Source organism: Borostomias antarcticus (genome assembly GCF_949987555.1).
Source record: "Borostomias antarcticus genome assembly, chromosome: 20".
Lineage (NCBI taxonomy): Eukaryota > Metazoa > Chordata > Actinopteri > Stomiiformes > Stomiidae > Borostomias > Borostomias antarcticus.
In genome coordinates, this window is record NC_140253.1 from 103,102 (window position 1) to 123,070 (window position 19,969).

The window sequence follows — 19,969 nt, forward strand, 5'->3', positions numbered from 1 at the left end:
AAGTAGACATACCGGAGACAGAAGACACACCACAGTAGATACACTAGAGACAGCAGACACACTAGAGAGTAGATACACACCAGAGACCCAGCCATTGAGTAGAGACACACCTGAGACAGTAGACTCACCACAGCAGACACACCAGACAGTAGACACATCAGAGACAGTTGACACACCACAGTAGACACTAGAGACAGCAGACACCAGACACACCTGAGACAGTAGACACACCTGAGACAGTAGACACACCAGAGACAGTAGACACTAGAGACAGTAGACACACCTGAGACACCAGACACACCTGAGACAGTAGATACACTAGACTGTAGACACACCTGAGACAGTAGACACACCTGAGACAGTAGACACACCAGAGACAGTACACACTAGACACACCTGAGGCAGTAGACACACTAGAGACAGTAGATACACTAGATACAGTAGACACCACAGCAGACACATACCAGACAGTAGACACACTAGACACACCTGAGGCAGTCGATACACTAGACAGTAGATACACTAGATAGACACCACAGCAGACACATACCAGACAGTAGACACACTAGATACAGTAGACACAGCACAATAGGTACATACCAGACAGTAGAGACCCAGCCATTGAGAGTAGAGACACACCAGAGGCAGTACACACACCTGAGACAGTAGTCACCAATAGAGAACACAAGTTTATTTGACTTCACAGCAGGACACACCTTTCTCACGCACACATGCGTGCACACGCACAAACACACAGGATGATGGACTCAGGATAAGATAACACTTTAATAAACTCATCCCAGGTGTAGAGACTAGTGGTCTGTTGATGTTGGAGGGAGTGTGGGGTTAGGGTAAAAGCATAGTAGAGGCCTGGGACAGAACTCACATTTGGCAATTTAGACAATCACAATTCCTACTAGGGGCATGGCCTTTGTCTGGAGAGGGTTAGGGTAACCCTAACCCTGTGCCCAGAAGGGCGTGGCCAGCGTCTAGACGGGCGTGGCCTGTGTCTGACCCTGTGATGTTACAAGCTGCATCAGGGTTCCGGAGGCAGGGCGATTCTCTCCTGCAGTCCAACTGTAGAACAGTCTAGAACACACAGAGCAGAATTATCACCAAACACACTCACTCACTCACTCACTCACACACACCAAACACACACTTACACTCACTCACACTAGGGCTGTCAAAAAAAATGGAAGTTCGAAAAATATTTGAATGGCTGGCTCAGCCATGTCTGAGTAGCTCATGGACCCGCCCCGTGATTTGGATCGGCTCCAAAATGTAATGGAATTTAATGGTTTGTTAGTTGACCTGTGCTACACCCCTCCACCAAGTTTAATGAAAATCAGTCTGGTAGTTTTAGAGTAAACCTGGTCTAAAAAATTAATGGAGTTTGCCCATGCTACACCCCCCACAAGTTTCATGAAAATCGGTCTTGTAGTTTTTGCATAATCCTAGTCCAAAAAATTTATGGAGGTCAATGGACAAACCAGGAACCGGCTCGTGGACCTGCCCAATGATTTGGTTCAGCTCCAAATTTAATTTAGTGAAGTTTGAACCTAAATTTGTGAATTTGAATATTAATATACTATTAATATTTATATACTGTAGGCTATTCAGTCCATGGTTAAAGGTCCATGGGTTCGTCCCACTAGCTAGTAGAAGCCCTGTTTAGTTACGACGAGCAACCTAGCGGTGTCTCACCAGCGGGAGTAAGGAGATGAACGAGCCAAGATGACAACATTCTTCACCGCCCTCCCAGCTGTAAAGCAAGAGGCTCTAACACTCCGGGGCGCGCTCACTCCGGGGCGCTCCACAGCGCGCGACTCGAGCAGCCGAGCCGTCCCAATTGGTTGTAACGTTTTTATCGTTTTAAAACGTTTTGTCTTTTATTGTGCCGTGATGGCTAAAGCTTTTATCGAGACCCTGTAGTAGCCTACGAACCATGGAGGCTTCTGTAGAGTTTTTCGCTTTTATGCCTGATTTCTCTGATCATCCACACCTGTCAGGTGTTTGGTGTGGTTGAGAATCATGGCACTTTCCCTGGGAGAATCACCCTCAACCGAGACTTTCTCCTGTCCCTACAATCTTCTGCCAACGAACATTCCAAGTGAACTTTGTAGGCCGGTAACAAAGACCCGTGGGAAAAGAGGAAGAAGAGGGGGAATACGCCGCAGACTGAAGAGCAGGGCCTCAGCGACCGCCGTAAACTCCCTGCATTACCATCAGTCCTGCTTTCCAACATGCAGTCCATCCGCAACAAGCTGGACGAGCTGGAAGCGTGGGCCTCGCACCAAAGGAAAGAAACCTGTCTACTGGCTTTCACCAAGACTTGGCTCGGGGACTCGGACCAGGATTGGGATCTGGAAATAAGTGGGTTTGGCAGCCCTTTTCGACTGGACCGGTCTTCGAGGATCACCAACAAGCAACGCGGGGGAGGTGTATGCTTCTATGTCAACAAGAGGTACTGCAACACCGTTGCAGTACGGGAGAGGATATGTACCCCAGACATTGAACTTCTGACAATCTCGCTTCGCCCCTATTATTTGAGTTTTAACAGTTGTTCTACACGATTGTTTACATTCACCCGCGTGCAATGCATCCGCAGCGGTACAGCTGATTGCGGAGGTAACTCACAGGCTGGACTCTATCTGTCCGGATGCCCCTAAATTCGTACTCGGGGATTTTAACCACTGTGATCTTAAAAAGACTTTGAGGACGTACGAACAATATGTGACTTGTGCAACCACCCAAAGGAACTCTGTGATCGACCTCTGTTGTGGTTCAGTGGGTGGTGCCTACAAATCCTTGCCTATGTCTCTCTTCGGGGCATCCTATCACAACAGTGTGCATCTCATGCCTATGTACAAACCTGCCTTCAGGTGCCTCGAACGCGAGGAGGAAACAGTTAAGTGCTGGTCAGAGGACAGTATATCCTCCCTTCAAGCATGTTTCGACTGCACTTGTTGGGAATGTTTCTATATGGCTTGTGAGAATACCAATGATCTATGTGATACAGTCTCAAAGCATATTACTTTCTGTGTTGATTTATGCATTCTGACTAAAAGGGTTGTCACTTATCCAAATAACAAGCCCTGGGTAACAAAGGAACTTAAAGCATTTATTAACATGAAGAAACGGTCTTACTTTACTTGTAATCCACTGGAAAGGAAAGTGGTTGCCAGAGAAGTACATAACGAAATAAGGAAGGCCAAGCTGAAGTATAGAGACAAGATAGAAGCAAAGTAAAGTAGTGGAGACTTGAGAGCAGCCTGGCAAGGTATTAAGGGAATAGTAAAGGGAAAATGCATGTTTAGCCCCGTTTTAGGGTTACTTGTGATCATATACAATGATTCATATCAAAACGTTGGTAAAGCTAGCATTTTCAAGAAAGTTGATAATTGCTCTACCACCGTTTTGGTCTTACAATGGATGTGGATGGGCATCTTGAAAAATCATTCAAAAACATGTTAAACTCTTGATTTCAAAGGCAAGAAGCTCACCGAGGGGGTAATTGGTGTCCGTTGGTGTTCTGACATCAAATTCGCCGCAAAGTATGAATCCTGTAGGGTTTTATTGATCATTTTATGAAATTCATTGACTTGTATTGACTCGACCGTTGTAGATGTGTAGATCAATCCGCAGAGGTGATTCTACTTACGGTAGGTATTGTTTATGTTAGCTAGGCTAGCTAGTTTGCTCACTGCTCACGCTACTCTTTAGCTGACAGACAAAGAAGCCCTAGGCTACAGTTCAGAAAACGCTTATCAAAATGGTTGATCTAGAAGAGTATGAATTTGATCGCGAGGAATTAGACTTTGACGGCAGCGCTTATCGTTTCGAGCCTGAATATAGTGGTCAGATCAGATGAGCAGAGAAGTGCAGAAAAAATGCTACTGGATTATTTTTCGGACTTCACGAATGGGACATGGAATGAACTGTCACTCAAAAATAGTTGTTTACACAAAGTTCTATTGATTAGATTAGATTCAACATGGCACCGCAGCCTACTGGAACATTAAAAAGCTGTTAAGTTAGGCTAACAATGAAATGTAGTTGACATTGTGAATAGCGATTTTTTTCTGAAATGCGTGTCATAACAATCCAATGACATGTTCCTTTACATCTACTTTAAACTAAGCTATTCCACGGATTTTAACATTTTTGAATGTTTATTTGCAAAGATATTGGACTTCTTTCCCATGTTTTTTCACGGCACCGGCAGCTATGTTTCATATCACTGCCTCAGTTCGCAAAGCATTGTGTGAGTTTTCATCTACCCCTCGGCTTCAAGTCAGCATCTGGAAACCCTGGTTTTGGAGGGCTGTTTGAACGTCGACTAGCCCTCGATATGCTCCCTAGCCCTAGAAGCTAAAAGGAATGGGACACACTACACTATGCTTGAATGCGCAAAATGTAGGGGTAGGGCCAAGGGCTAGGGCTAAGGGGGAGTATTGGGATTGGGCCTTACACTCATACACCAAACGCACACTTCCACTCACTCCCACACACACCAAACACACACACTTCCACTCTCTCACACACACAACGAGCTGTGGCTGGTTGGGTCACTCACTCGGCCACATATTCCAGCGGAGTCCAAGAAGTGGTGTCAGCCTCTGGCATGAACTTCCTGTTCATTGGCGTGTCCAAGGTGTCACTGAGAGAGAGAGAGAGAGAGAGAGAGAGATGAGAATGGTTGATTAGACGCTTTCTGAGTGTTGTTTGCCGTGCGTGAGTGATGTAATGTAGTGTAATGTAAGTCTGTGTGTGAGTGAGAGCATGTGCGTGTGCATGTGGTGTATGAGTGTGTGTGTGTGTGTATGGTGTGTGTGTGTATGGTGTGTCCGTGTCAGTGTGTGTGTCCGTGTCTGTGAGTAGTATGTGTGTGTTTGTGTGTGAGTGGGGTGTGTGCGTGTGAGTATGGTGTGCGTGTGTGTGTGTGTCTGTGAGTAGGATATGTGTGTCTGTGAGTAGGGTGTGTGTGTGTGTGATTGGGGTGTGTGCGTGTGTGTGAGTATGGTGTGTGTGTGTGTGTCTGTGAGTAGTGCGTGTGTGTGTGGAGAGAGTGAGAGACTCACGGCAGTATGGATACAGCTGCAGACCCTGGGGGCAGACCGCTGTTGGCTCCTGCTAAAGACTGGCACAGCTGGTGGACTGCTGCCTTGGCCATGCCATAGCCCAGCATACCTGCGCGCGCGCGCACACACACACACACACACACACACACACACACACACACACACACACACACACACACACACACACACACACACACACACACACACACACACACACACACACACACACACACACAGCACTGTAATTATGGGGAGTGGGAAGTTCCATGTTTCGCAGGTGTGCCTGTGAGTGTGTGTGTGTCTGTGTGTGCGTCTAGGTGGAACTTAGTGAAAAATGAATTAGCCAATCAGATCGCTGGGATTTGCATATATCTTTAGCAAAGATAAGGTGTGCGCATGAGTGTGTCTGTGTGTGTGTGAGTGCATCTTTGTGGAACTTAATGAAAAATTAGACGCACACACACACAAAGACACACGTACGTTCATTTATTTGTTCGTTCCAGCTGGACAGGACAAGCGAATTTCCGTCTTCCCAACAAGTAACGTAAACAGGTAAAGCTTACTACAGATATAGCCTAGAGACAATCCCAAGAATATATCCTTGCTAGTTAGTGTATACTGTAACATGGCGAGACTTTGGATTTGAACTTGGATGTTAGCTGTGAAAACATCCCGTTAGCTAACTAGCTAGCTAGCAAACTAGCTAGCTAGCTAATTCTCCCCACCTTAGCTAACGTGAGCAACTTCTGTAGCTCCATTTCTGTGAGCTAAAGCTAGTTCGATGATATGTTTAGAGATCCGTTTGGCTGCTAATGGTAAAATTATATAGCAATTACTGTATTACCCTCACCCTGTGACACAATGTACTATTGAGCTCATGGGACTAGATATTACAACAATCTCTAAGAAATGGCTAACGTTACCTACAGTGTCACCCTGTCTGACCAAATGAGCCTGTGCGCCACTGTCTGACCCCCTGCCTCCCTCCCCTCAGGGAAAATGCCAGCAGCATTGTGTCACAGGGTGAGGGTAATACAGTAATTGCTATATAATTTTACCTTAAAAGATCATGCCATTTTTCCAGGTGTAGGCCTCTTTCCCTCACAGGAGGATGGTCAAATGCCTGAAGAGTCACTCAGAATCACCCATGGCCTGAAATGTACGGTACAGCACTTCAGAAACTTAAATATAGAAATATACTGTACAAACAGTAACGTTAGAGTCTAGTCGTGTCTTTGTTTACATAAGCTAAGAGTCAAAAGTCAAGCGACAGATGGGCAACAATAAATTAGCTAATGTTAGCAGCCAAACGGATCTCTAAACATATCATCGAACTAGCTTTAGCTCACAGAAATGGAGCTACAGAAGTTGCTCACGTTAGCTAAGGTGGGGAGAATTAGCTAGCTAGCTAGTTTGCTAGCTAGCAGTGGCGGCTGGTGACTCAAAAAATTGGGAAGGACAGGAGGAAGAGAGGCGGACCACCCATGGGCGCCATGGGGCACTTTCCCTCAGTCAGTTATTATTTGAAATATCAGCTTTAAAGTGGATTTACAGTCAATTTTAGCATATGAAAAACTGAATAACTCTTTCTTTAACTACATGCAGCATTTATCTCTTCATTCATCTCTTCAAGAAGTACTAAAACAATCCTCCCACCTTAGCACTTATTGTATTATATTATATTGCACTGTACTTTAGATTGTGATTCTTGCACTTTGCCTTCAGCACTAGATTATGCTCTTAGTCACTTGTTTTAGAAAGAAGATGCACTTGTGAGTTCTGGCAAGTAGTAGTACATTGGCTCTTCCTACGTTAAATGCAATTATTGTTAGTCGCTTTGGATAAAAGCGTCTGCTAAATGACTAATGTAATGTAATGTAATTTATTTATCATATTCATGATAAAATATTACAAAACAACAATAAAACATTGTAAGCAATAGTTGTTGTAATGGATTGTACTCTTCTCTAAAGAGAGAAAATAATTGATATTGGTGAGGTGCTGGAGGTTAGGTGATATATGAAAAATGTTTTTGATTAGGGGACACTGAGGTGTGCTGGCTCTCAAACAGTTTGTTGGCAAATAGATTTGACAACTGGACAATGGAATGCGTTGCACAGCAAATGCAGTATCCAACAGTTCGCTCATGGCTAGCTAGCAATGGTACAACTATGGGATTAGCTCATTTGGGTTGCTGTCAAAGCTTCCACGCTTATGTTGCTATAGCCTACAATTATCAGAACAATATGAACATTCAGTTGAAAGTTTTCCATCCACCCATCCATCACTGGATGAGGAATAAGCACTGCAAAGCGATCAATTCTCACGCAAGCAGGAGCCAGGCTGTGGATTTCTCCAATCCGGTGTTGCGACCCAGTCTCTAGAAATGTTTTGGACGAGTTGCGTCAGTACGTCACGCGCAGACAGGGCTGAAAATTAACACCCGCCACCCGCCAATGGCGGGTAAAATTTCCATTTGGCGACTACATTTCGGAGGCTATCCGCCACGCTGGCGGGTAAATGTTTGTACCAATAGATTTGTACCATAATACTATTATCTGAATGAAAAGTACTGAAACAGATGTATAATGTGACAAAAAAGGCAATTTATTATTTTGGCCGGTAAAAAATATACTTGGCCGGTGGATTTTTTCATCTACCAGTCCCCTTGGCAGCTGAGCCAAAAAGTTAATTTTCAGCCCTGCGCGCAGCCATCTTGCTAACTAGCTTAGCGCGCGCGCATGCACGCACGCACACACACGCTCAACGCAGTGAGCGAAATTTGGCACTTCCTACCCACTTGAGTGAACGAACGAATACATGAACGTGTGTGTGTGTCTGTGCGTCTAATTTTTCACTAAGTTCCACATAACCGCACTCACACACACACATTCACACCTTATCTTTGCTAAAGATGTATGCAAATCCCAGCGATCTGATTGGCTGATTAATTTTTCACCAAGTTCCACATAGACGCACACACAGACACACACACACTCACACGCACACCTGCGAAACAAGGCACTTCCCACCCCCTATATGTAGTAACCCTAACCCACAGCCCATACCTGTGTGTGTGTGTGTGTATGTGTGTATGTATGTGTGTGTGTATGTATTTGTGTGTGTATATGTATGTGTGTGTGTGTATATGTGTGTGTGTGTGGCTGTATATATATGTGTGTGTATGTGTGTGTATGGCTGTATGTGTGTGTTTGTATATGTGTGTGTGTGTGTGTATGCGTGTGAGTGTGTGTACCTGGGGTTCCGGTCAGACCAGCCTTGGCCCCCGCCAGAGTGAGCAGACCCCCCTCCTTCAGGTGTTTGGCTGCTAGGTGACTGGAGATGGTGGAGGTCCACACACTCTGCTTCCACATCAGGTCACAGTTCTTATAGAGAGCTGGAGAGAGAGAGGAGAGGGTTAGATAACAGTTTTTATAGAGAGATAGAGAGAGGGGAGGGTTAGATAAGAGTTCTTATAGAGATGGAGAGAGAGAGGAGAGGGTTAGATAAGAGTTTTTATAGAGAGATAGAGAGAGGAGAGGGTTAGATAAGAGTTTTTATAGAGATAGAGGGTTAGATAGTTCTTATAGAGAGATGGAGAGAGAGAGAGGAGAGGGTTAGATAAGAGATTTTATAGAGAGAGAGAGAGAGAGAGAGAGGGTTAGATAAGAGTTCTTATAGAGAGATAGAGAGAGAGAGAGGGTTAGATAAGAGTTCTTATAGAGAGATAGAGAGAGAGGGGAGGGTTAGATAAGAGTTCTTATAGAGAGAGAGAGAGAGAGGGGAGGGTTAGATAAGAGTTCTTATAGAGAGATAGAGAGAGAGGGGAGGGTTAGATAAGAGTTCTTATAGAGAGAGAGGAGAGGGTTAGATAAGAGTTTTTATAGAGATAGAGGGTTAGATAGTTCTTATAGAGAGATGAAGAGAGAGAGAGGGGAGGGTTAGATAAGATATTTTATAGAGAGAGAGAGAGAGAGAGAGAGAGAGAGGGTTAGATAAGAGTTCTTATAGAGAGAGAGAGAGAGGAGGGTTAGATAAGAGTTCTTATAGAGAGAGAGAGAGAGGAGGGTTAGATAAGAGTTCTTATAGAGAGATGGAGAGAGAGGAGGGTTAGATAAGAGTTCTTATAGAGAGCTGGAGAGAGGGGAGGTTAGATAAGAGTTGTTATAGAGATGGAGAGAGAGAGGAGAGGGTTAGATACGAGTTCTTATAGAGAGCTGGAGGGAGGAGAGGGAGGAGAGAGAAGGTTAGGTAAGGTAAGAGAGCTGGAGAGAGGGACATGGAGAGAGGGAGGAGGAGGAGGAGGAAAAAAGCATACCCTGACCTCGGGTTAGAGTTCTTAAAGAGGTGAGGTGGGGAGAGAGGGATAAGAGAGAGAGGGAGAGGTGAGGAGAGAGGGAGGTGTGAGAGGGAGGACAGGGAGAGAGGGGGGAGAGGGAGAGAGAGGGAGGGACACACGTACACACAGACACACATCAGTCCACATCCGGCTTAGGCCTGGACCTGATGCTCTTAGCCTTTCTTGCTCTGAAAATGTAATTTAATGTAATTTATTGCTCTATAAATGTTCTTAGCCGTTAGACAAATATATTCCAGGAGCTTGCTCCAGGTTGCCTGTTTTAATATCTGTGTTGCTTTTATGGCTGTGTGCTACTAACTCTGTTCTGCCTTCCCTCTCCCTAGTGCCTCTCTCTCTCCCTCCTATCTTCTAACCAGGTCCAGTGGATGCCCCACTGTCACCAGCAGACCACCCTGAGCTCGATAGATACCCCTGTGTCTGCTGTGGATGTCGTAGCATTTAGTTAAAGGGCAATGCTCGTTTTTGACAACCTGGACCTTATTTACGACATATTATAAGAAGTTTGACTCACCGAGATCACTTTGGTGTAGTTCGGAGGCCGGTAGAAGAAATTTAAAATCCAGCGCGAGCCAGTATATCCATGTAATGACGGTGATCGGGGCACCGAGAATGCAGTTTCTCAAAATCTATTTTCGGCCGCTAAACGGTTGTTTTCATCAATCAGATTGGATGAATCGACAGTTGAGATTCCTCAACGCGAGGCATTGTTGTGGTTTTCAAATACGGGGTCTTTAGCCTCTGTAATATGATCTTTACACGCCTTTCCCCACTTGCTCCAGCGCGCAGACTGGCTATTCTCCGGCTCACATTCTCTGCGCTACGATCGGATTGTTGCTGACGAATGACGACGACAATATTCTCGGCACCAACAACGATCGTAGCGCAGAGAGATGTTTTTTAGCCTCTCTTACTCTGAAAATGTAATTTAATGTAATTTATTGCTTTATAAATGTTCTTAGCCGGTAGACAAACATACTCCAGGAGCTTGCTCGATCGCCTTGAGAGGGGTCAGGGAAGAATTTTTACAGCTCACTTATCTGGCCCCTGGGTGATTACTGTTTTTTTTTGCTTCCCTCTGGAATATGTAGAGAGTGGGTCGTATGCCCACCTCCCTTGTTCTCTGTAAAGCGCAGTGTTGCCTCTGGGTATGAAATGCGCTATACAAATAAAGCTTTGATTGATTGATTGATTGAGAGGGAGAGGGGGAGGAGAGAGAGGGAAGAGAGGGAGAGAGAGAAGGAGATGTGAGAAGAGGGAGAGGTGAGGAGAGAGAAAAGAGAGAGAAAGAGAGGGAGGAGAGAGGAGAGAGAGAGGGAGGTGGTGACAGAGAGTGAGGAGATGACAGAGAGAGACAGGAGAGGGAGATGTGAGAAGAGGGAGAGTTGGGATCAGTCAGGTGAACTCTGACCTTTAGCCTTGGCACTTCCTCCTGCCCAGCCTCCCGCCACACACAGGATGGCATCCACCTTCTGTTCCCCTAGCAACGCAGACACATCCGCCGTCACCTAGGCAACAACACATTCAACCATGACTTTTAATTCACTCCTCAGAATAAATACTGTAACGCGGGCACAGAGCAGCCTATGAGCGTAGTCATTAGAACAGGCGTTGACCCTGTAGCCTAGTTACCTGGTTACCCTAGCATAGTGTGCTCTTATTGGCTCTGGGGGTCGCGCGGGGGTCCTGATAATCCAGAGTAGGGCAGTTGTTTTCTGGATGTCTAACTGCATGGTCGTTGAGTGAGCCTTCCTCCGCCTGTGCCACGGACCTCCGGGACTACAGCTCTAAAGCACTATCCTGCATGCTGCGTGTCTGGGAGAGAGTGACCTGCTTCCTTCCCCGCTGCCGTCTGCCGGTGAGTCGTAGTAACGAGTCCGCTAGTAGCTCCGGTTAGCTAGTCTAGTTCACTTGTTCACCTTTTGACCCACGGAACTCTGCCAGCTGTGTATGTGTGTATGAAGTGTATGAAGAGTAGAAACAAGTCCGCGACAATACTACATTCAACCATGACGGTTAACTCACTCCTCAGTATGAATAAATACCACTCGACCAACCGTCACACCGGTGGCTCTTCACTAGCAGAGCTGGGTAAGCTGTTCACTAGCAGAGCTGGGTAGGGGGTGACGGGAGGTCAGTGTGTCGTCAAGAGGATCGAGCACAGCAGTGACACCTGTAACATGGCAACACACACACACACACGCACTCACACACACACACACACGCACTCACACACACACACACACACGCACTCACACACGCACTCACACACACGCACGCACGCACGCACGCACTCACACACGCACTCACACAGACACACACGCACTCACACACACACACGCACACACACGCACTCACTCACACACACACGCACTGCTACCAGCCTCACCTGGTCCGCCTGCCCGGTGAACGAGTCGGTAACCGTGACCAGCACGTTGGCGTGGGCGTCCTCGTTCGCACTGAGATCCACACACGCGACCCACTGGGAAGGAGGAGACATTCAGACACAACTGAGGTCTCAAACTGAGGTTATAACGATACCAAGGTCCTTAAGATGTCCAACGTAATTTGTATCATGTAAAGTGACCTAGTTGCCCAGCACTAGCTAGCGATCAAGTTTAACCCGGGAGCTACCGGGAGCTACCGGGAGATACCCACCCAACTCTTGGACTTGAAGAACCGGACGCACGCGGAACCCAAGGCGCCTTTCCCCCCGTATACAATGACTCTGCGTGACATACCTGCACACACACAACACACACCTGCAAATAATACTACTACTCTGGATAGCCGTCGGTAACCGGACAGACCAACCTTCACCCAAGCCTACTACTCTGGATCACCGGGACAGACCAACCTTCACCCAAGCCTAATAAACTCCTTTCAAACAACTCCGATCCTTGGACTTGCAGCTTTTCCACGTTACCCGGAAGTCTATAGTGCTAGTATTTTATATTAACTTGTCTCTTTTCTTAATGACTTTGTGATCGTTTCAGCACGTTGGGATTGTGTTCACAAAGAAAAATGCATTATAAAGAAACGTATTATTAGTATTATTATCATCATTATTATTAGTAACTTGGATGTAGGGACTTCCCCGTCATCAGAATGGACCAATAGTGAGAGGGCGCGTTGCGGTTCTCTGTCGGTTCGCTTGGTTTGGTTCACAGCGTAGCCCGTTTCATTTGCGGGGCAGATAGGCTGCTGGTCTGGCTGTAGAGGTGTAAAACCCGGCTTCAGGAAGTAAAATTACTAACCATGTATTGTCACCATCCATGCACTTAACCGTCTGGTTTAACGAGGTCGTCTCGCGGTGAAAGAATAACTTGAATCAGCTAATGTATTAGTGCATGGGTGGATGAAGGTATGCATATCGACTACGTTTTTGTATCGCATATTTATTGTTTATAACCTTTATTCATACAGGTAGTAGTCTGAACGTTCAGGGTGTCTGTGTCACCAGCAAGGAGTTTATATTAAGGTCAAATATAAATCGCAGCATTAGTTTTCAGAAACGGATAACATGAAACGGCCCTGATGTGCAAACACCGCCTTGTTTTGTATAAATCGAACGTACCTACTGCCGCTTTGATTGGACAGAATTCCACAATTCACTTCCGTCTACACGCGAGGTGACGCACATCTTCCGCACTCACGTCCGGAGCAGCGGCGCGGTGGCGGATCAGAGATCGAGGACCGGAGGTTTCCAGAGATAGAGGGTTAGGGTTATAGAGAAGGACCGGAGGTTTCCAGAGATAGAGGGTTAGGGTTATAGAGAAGGACCGGAGGTTTCCAGAGATAGAGGGTTAGGGTTATAGAGAAGGACCGGAGGTTTCCAGAGATAGAGGGTTAGGGTTATAGAGAAGGACCGGAGGTTTCCAGAGATAGAGGGTTAGGGTTATAGAGAAGGACCGGAGGGTTCCAGAGATAGAGGGTTAGGGTTATAGAGAAGGACCGGAGGTTTCCAGAGATAGAGGGTTAGGGTTATAGAGAAGGACCGGAGGTTTCCAGAGATAGAGGGTTAGGGTTATAGAGAATAGGGTTAGGGTTATAGAGGGTTAGGGTTATAGAGAATAGGGTTAGGGTTAAGGGTTAGGGTTATAGAGAATAGGGTTAGGGTTATAGAGAATAGGGTTAGGGTTATAGAGGGTTAGGGTTATAGAGAATAGGGTTAGGGTTATAGAGGGTTAAGGGTTAGGGTTAGGGTTATAGAGAATAGGGTTAAGGGTTAGGGTTATAGAGAATAGGGTTAGGGTTATAGAGAATAGGGTTAGGGTTAAGGGTTAGGGTTAAGGGTTAAGGGTTAGGGTTATAGAGAATGAGCGAAGCTGCCGGTGACACGCGCACCTTGGTCCTGTTCGATGTGGACGGTACGCTCACCGCCGCGCGCCAGGTGAGTCCGGTTCACCCGGTAGAAGGAGAGAAACATCTTATATAGACCGATATAAGAGCTTATCATTTTATATCCTCAGTAGTAGCAGTTCCCAAGTGAATGGGTGGGTACTCTAGGCTATATTCGCATATTGTGTTAAGGTTAGCTTGAGTGAACGTAGCTACACTGAGCAGCTCCAAACCTGTATTTCCAGTCGGACCAGGTTAGGATCGAGCACAGCAGCTTCTACAGCAGATGTAGGTGCAGCGACTCCCCGGGGTGTAGAGAGGAGCTGGTTAGAGGAGCTGGTTAGAGGAGCTGGTTAGAGGAGCTGGTTAGAGGAGCTGGTTAGAGGAGCTGGTTAGAGGAGCTGGTTAGAGGAGCTGGTTAGAGGAGCTGGTTAGAGGAGCTGGTTAGGGGGACACTTCTACAGCAGATGTAGGTGCAGCGACTCACCGGGGTGTAGAGAGGAGCTGGTTACGGGGACACTTCTACAGCGAGCTGGGACTGATGTGATGTTGTTGTTGTTGTTGTCTCTCCGGGTTACAGCGCGTGACGCCAGAGATGGACGACTTCCTCCAGCAGCTCCGGAGGCGCGTGCGCGTGGGCGTGGTGGGCGGCTCCGATCTCGTCAAAATCAGAGAACAGCTGGGGAACGACGGTGTGTGTGTGTGTGTTGCATTTAGGCTCTGACTATCACCACTGGAGGGAGGGGGGGGAGAGAGAGAGAGAGAGAGAGAAAGTGTGTGTGTGTGTGTGTGTGTGTGTGTGTGTGTGTGTGTGTGTGTGTGTGTATGCGTCTACAGTCCTGGGTGGAGGTTCAAACCTGCTACAGCTGTAATATCTTTAGTGTGTGTCCAGTGGTGCAGAAGGTAGACTATGTGTTTACTGTGTGTGTGTGTGTGTGTGTGTGTGTGTGTGTGTGTGTGTGTGTGTGTGTGTGTGTGTGTATGCGTCTACAGTCCTGGGTGGAGGTTCAAACCTGCTACAGCTGTAATATCTTTAGTGTGTGTCCAGTGGTGCAGAAGGTAGACTATGTGTTTACTGTGTGTGTGTGTGTGTGTGTGTGTGTGTGTGTGTGTGTGTGTGTGTGTGTGCGTGCACGCACGCGTCTCCAGTGGTGCAGAAGGTAGACTATGTGTTTGCTGAGAACGGACTGGTGGCCTACAAGAACGGACAGCTGCTGGCAGTGCAGGTAAGACTCGTTCAACTACTGGCTAGTTCAACTACTGTCTGATTGGTCTGTGTCCAATCCGTTGCCCATGATTGGTCTGTTTCAGAGCATTCAAGCGTACATGGGGGAGGAGCTTCTTCAAGACTTCATCAACTTCTGCCTCAACTATCTGGCGAAGATTAAACTGCCTAGGAAGAGGTACACTACCCCATAGTGGGTTAGGGCATGATGTGGGTTTTCCCCTCATGGTAACACCGTGTATTTTACAAGTGTCTGCTCTGTCTGTGCACATCATTCTTTGAATGGTTACATTTGAAAGGCTTTTTAAGAACTTTTGAAAATTGTTTGTATTAACCTAGGGCTGTCTAACGTTAATTAGATAAATGAATTATGCAAAAATTAACACGTTTAATTAAGGCATATACTGTATGTTTTTTTAATTGTATTTTTATTAATAGATTTTTCCCAGTGGGCAATTTTAGGCTTCAGAGAGCAGGCAGCACAGAACAACAAACAAACGTAGAAAATGAATTGGTCAGTTGCTATGGTAGAAGACAAGAGCTTAATGGAAGCCATACAAATTCTGTCCTACAAGCTGCAAGAGGCACAATCGTTTTGAAAATCCACAGACGAGGCGCAAGCTGAATATATATCAATATATATATATCAAGCTGAATATATATCAATATATATATATCAAGCTGAATATATATCAATATATATATATCAAGCTGAATATATATCAATATATATATATCAAGCTGAATATGTTGTTCAGATTGATTAATACTGTAGCGGCAAGATATTGCAAATAATAATTAAATAACAATATATTGACTTCTAAAGACACATTTTGCAATGTCTATTCAATGCTTTACTTGTCTGCCACAATAATGCAATGTCTTTTCATGGAAATATCTAAATTTGGGGGCTTTTCCCAGCAAAAAATGATATATGCGATAATTGCAATTAATTAATTCATGTAATTATTATTTTATTTTATTTTTAATAGATTGACAGCCCTACAATAAACATAACCAGACATGGCAACAAGAGCATTTGTAGGCCTACTTACAGCTGCTCCTGTGAATTTGAAAATAAAGTATTGATACACTCTTAGTATTTTACAAATTAGAGTTTTTTTTATTTGATGAACGTGACACTGATACATGAAAATGAACTAAGAGGATTTTTAAAAAGCAACATGACGGTGGACAAGTAATGCAGTGTTGAATGACTGCTGTATGACCCAACAAGGGTAACACTGAGAACCACGACAACCCTACAATACACGCGCACTAGAGATGCGCGGATGGAGTTTGAGCACCCGAATCCACGTGAACTCATCAATCATCCACCTGCCACCCACCCGACGTAATTATCTTCTAAAATGTAGAGACCCGCCCCCAACCCGCCAAACATGAAGTTATTTACATTTAAATGATGTCCAGCCGTTCGTGCTCATTCACTTTTCATATAGGCACATTTTCTTGACTTAAACAATTTAAAGATTATAGGCTCGCTTTCGCAGGATCTGGGTTGACGAAGTGGTCGAGGGTATTTGAGTGAGCTGCTGGCAGGTCTCACGCCTTCTCACAGTTGTTATAATATAATATATATAATTATAGTAGTTATTAAATACGAATATAACTGACAAATCCACCCACAATCCACCCGAAATTAATCACAATGTTGATTTTTATTGGCCCACCCACCCGTGGATGCGGATATCCGTGGATGTCGCGGATATATCCGCAATATTTGCATCTCTAACGCGCGTGCACACACACACACAGACAGTCACTCTCTCCCCAGCTGACCTGTGTGTGTTTATCATCTCTAACCCTGACCTCTGGTTTCAGGGGGACGTTTATAGAGTTCCGTAACGGGATGCTGAATGTGTCTCCTATTGGCCGAAGCTGCTCTCAGGAAGAGAGGATAGAATACTATGAGCTGGACAAGGTCATCTCTCTCTCATTCTCTCTGTCTCTCTTTCAATTCAGTTTAATTCAATGAGCTTTATTGGCAGGAAATACTCACTACGTAAACATTGCCAAAGCATAGAAATAATTAAATAACGAACAACAGCAAAAAACAGAGATAACAACATTGTACTCATTATACAAAATATATGGAATACAATACTGTATACAATATATACTCTCATTTTCTAGGGCTCTGTTTGTCGCTCTCTTGTTTCTCTAACACAGCTGCTGTTGATGTTTTAGTCCACTAGGTGGCACTGCAGGACAGAGTCGCATACATGATTATATATACATAAATATACATGGATAATTCTCTCTAAATATTAAAGTAGGTTGGTTATATTCTGGGTGATTGATTGGTCATCTTCTTCCCACAGAAAGAGAAAATCAGAGAAACGTTTGTCTCAGTCCTGCGGGAGGAGTTCAAAGGCAAAGGCCTGGCTTTCTCTATAGGTATGACCTCTGACCTGGTCTTCTCTATGACCCCTGACCCTAACCCTCCTCAACATAAGCATTGCAAGCCAACCCTAACCCTAACCTAAGCCTTATAGCAGGTGTAAAGGACTATCTAAGCCTTGCTGATCTTATACCAGGTGTAATAAGCCTTGCTGATCTTATAGCAGGTGTATAGCAGGTGTAATAAGCCTTGCTGGTCTTATAGCAGGTGTAAAGGACTATCTAAGCCTTGCTGGTCTTATAGCAGGTGTAAAGGACTATCTAAGCCTTGCTGATCTTATAGCAGGTGTAAAGGACTATCTAAGCCTTGCTGATCTTATAGCAGGTGTTATAAGCCTTGCTGTTTGTCGTTCAGGTGGTCAGATCTTATAGCAGGTGTAAACAACCTAAGTCTTGCTGTGTGTAAAGGATTACTAAGCCTTGCTGTGTCTAACCCTAACCCTCAGATCTTATAGCAGGTGGATAGACTAAGTGTATAGTGTAAGCCTTGCTGTGTGTAACCCCCAGGTGGTCAGATCTTATAGCAGGTGGATAGACTAAGTGTATAGTGTAAGCCTTGCTGTGTGTAAGGCCGGATTCATAGTTGACACAAACTACATAAGCGCAAGCTTCGCAAGGCCACGCAAGGTCTCGTTGCATCCTTGCGTGTGTCATGCCGAAATTTGTCACTTGACGCAAGCAATAGTTCAATTCCTTGCGTTTCTACAAAACAAAACAGAACGCAAGCTCTCGAGTCATGTTGGAGCTTGCGTTCACAACGTAGCTTGCGTTGTTTGCGTCGACTATGAATCAGGCCTAACCCTCAGGTGGTCAGATCTTATAGCAGGTGGATAGACTAAGTGTATAGTGTAAGCCTTGCTGTGTGTAACCCCCCAGGTGGTCAGATCAGTTTTGACGTGTTTCCGGAGGGCTGGGATAAGCGCTACTGCCTGGGCCTGCTGGAGGCCGGCCGCTACTCCACCATTCACTTCTTTGGAGACAAAACCAAACCTGTGAGTAAAAACACTGGTAATGTCATCTCCTGGGCTCTACTATACATGTAATATCAGCGTTACTAATGTGTGTGTGTGTGTGTGTGTGTGTGTGTGTGTGTGTGTGTGTGTGTGTGTGTGTGTGTAAGGGAGGAAACGACCATGAGATCTACGAAGACCCTCGTACCATCGGCCATGAAGTAGGGAGTCCTGAGGACACCCAGCGCATTTGTCAAGAACTGTTCTTCTCCTGAGAGATATGGGGGGAGGACACGGGGTCTCTAGGGGTCAGGGTCTCTAGGGGTCAGGGTCTCTAGGGGTCAGGGTCTCTAGGGGTCAGGGTCTCTAGGGGTCAGGGTCTCTAGGGGTGAGGGTCTCTAGGGGTCAGGGTCTCTAGGGGTCAGGGTCTCTAGGGGTGAGGGTCTCTAGGGGTGAGGGTCTCTAGGGGTGAGGGTCTCTAGGGGTCAAGGGTGAACCATGAGCCTTATGACACCTGTATATACAGTAATCACCAGAATGTAAATCGTTTGTTTCTACATAAAGACTGAAGCAGTCAGTGTCTGATGACCTTTAATTTCTCTCACACACCAGACACACAAACACACACACACACACACACACACAAACACACACAGCACACACACAGGGTGCGTCTCTCACACACCAGACACACAAACACACACAGCACACACACAGGGTGCGTCTCTCACACACCAGACACACAAACACACACAGGGTGCGTCTCTCACACACCAGACACACAAACACACACAGCACACACACAGGGTGCGTCTCTCACACACCAGACACACAAACACACACAGCACACACACAGGGTGCGTTAAGTAACTGAGCGCTCACGCTTAGAATGCTCACTGTGAGCACTGAGTGCTTTTTAAAAACACTTAACGTTCTGCTCATTCTGAGCGCTGATCAACCGTCATATGTCAAAAACATTCAGTGAAAATGTCTGCAAAAAGCAGTAGTAGGTGCATTATTCAATGTTTTGGTGCAGGAGGCAGTGGGCGATGATTGTATTAATGTACTAGGGGTGGATAATATCCAGGAGGAAGAGGAGGAGATGTTGTTACTTGCTGTAAATAACATTAACAGGCAAACAGCGACACATATCGACCGTTTTGTGGAAGATGTGGTCCCTGCCTACTCCGACGAGGAGTTAAAGAGTCATTTTCGTATGCGAAGAGAAACATTTCAGGTGAAGCCCCGCCTTAGCTAGTTACATTGGATCCATCTTCTTTTGTGTTGTCTCAGACTGATGGTAGTGTAGAAGTGCTCACATGCGCTCTGAGCAGATCAGTCTGAGCGTAACTGAGCAACCCGTTAAGTGCGTTCTACGCTCTGAGCCAAGCTGAGCCGCTCAGTTACTTAACGCACCCACAGACACACATCACACCAGACAAGATCAGATAGAGGCGTTCTTGGCACAAACCCACCTGTCACACACACACGCACACTCTATCACACACGCACACTCTATCACACACGCACACTATCACACACACACACTATCACACACACACACTATCACACACACACACTATCACACACA

At 45.7% G+C, this 19,969-nt stretch overlaps 2 protein-coding genes across 4 annotated transcripts; one reads left to right on the plus strand and one right to left on the minus strand.

Moving 5' to 3' along the window:
* Positions 1–726: 726 nt before the first annotated feature.
* Positions 727–12,316, minus strand: LOC311322302 (dihydropteridine reductase-like). Its single transcript, XM_084454363.1, has 8 exons — positions 12,268–12,316; positions 12,100–12,215; positions 11,831–11,923; positions 10,853–10,949; positions 8,341–8,481; positions 5,085–5,193; positions 4,580–4,663; positions 727–1,089 (listed from the first exon to the last, which is right to left on the minus strand). Exons 2-8 carry the CDS (start codon positions 12,178–12,180, stop codon positions 990–992), a joined length of 705 nt encoding a protein of 234 aa, XP_084310489.1. The 5' UTR covers positions 12,181–12,215; positions 12,268–12,316; the 3' UTR covers positions 727–989.
* A 1,258-nt stretch (positions 12,317–13,574) lies between these two features.
* Positions 13,575–18,760, plus strand: pmm2 (phosphomannomutase 2). Of its 3 annotated transcripts, XM_084454724.1 has the most exons (9): positions 13,575–13,611; positions 13,765–13,834; positions 14,363–14,474; positions 14,932–15,008; positions 15,094–15,185; positions 16,850–16,949; positions 17,350–17,425; positions 18,305–18,420; positions 18,549–18,760. In XM_084454724.1, the coding sequence occupies exons 3-9, from the start codon at positions 14,378–14,380 to the stop codon at positions 18,651–18,653; spliced, it is 663 nt and encodes a 220-aa protein (XP_084310850.1). In that variant the 5' UTR covers positions 13,575–13,611; positions 13,765–13,834; positions 14,363–14,377; the 3' UTR covers positions 18,654–18,760. The 3 variants fall into 3 exon arrangements, with proteins under 3 accessions (XP_084310850.1, XP_084310848.1, XP_084310849.1); XM_084454722.1 differs by lacking the exon at positions 13,575–13,611 and having other exon boundaries at positions 13,719–13,834; XM_084454723.1 differs by lacking the exon at positions 13,575–13,611 and having other exon boundaries at positions 13,719–13,834; positions 18,282–18,420; positions 18,549–18,732.
* The last annotated feature ends 1,209 nt before the right edge of the window (positions 18,761–19,969 follow it).

Coding starts and splice junctions, on each gene's coding strand:
- pmm2 (XM_084454722.1), top strand. CDS start 13,760: ATGAGCGAAGCTGCCGGTGACACGCGCACCTTGGTCCTGTTCGATGTG. Junction 15,009..15,093: donor GACAGCTGCTGGCAGTGCAG/GTAAGACTCGTT, acceptor GGTCTGTTTCAG/AGCATTCAAGCGTACATGGG. Junction 16,950..17,349: donor AATACTATGAGCTGGACAAG/GTCATCTCTCTC, acceptor TTCTTCCCACAG/AAAGAGAAAATCAGAGAAAC.
- LOC311322302 (XM_084454363.1), bottom strand. CDS start 12,180: ATGTCACGCAGAGTCATTGTATACGGGGGGAAAGGCGCCTTGGGTTCC. Junction 4,664..5,084: donor GCAGCTGTATCCATACTGCC/GTGAGTCTCTCA, acceptor TCTCTCTCTCAG/TGACACCTTGGACACGCCAA. Junction 1,090..4,579: donor CCGCTGGAATATGTGGCCGA/GTGAGTGACCCA, acceptor TGTGTGTTCTAG/ACTGTTCTACAGTTGGACTG.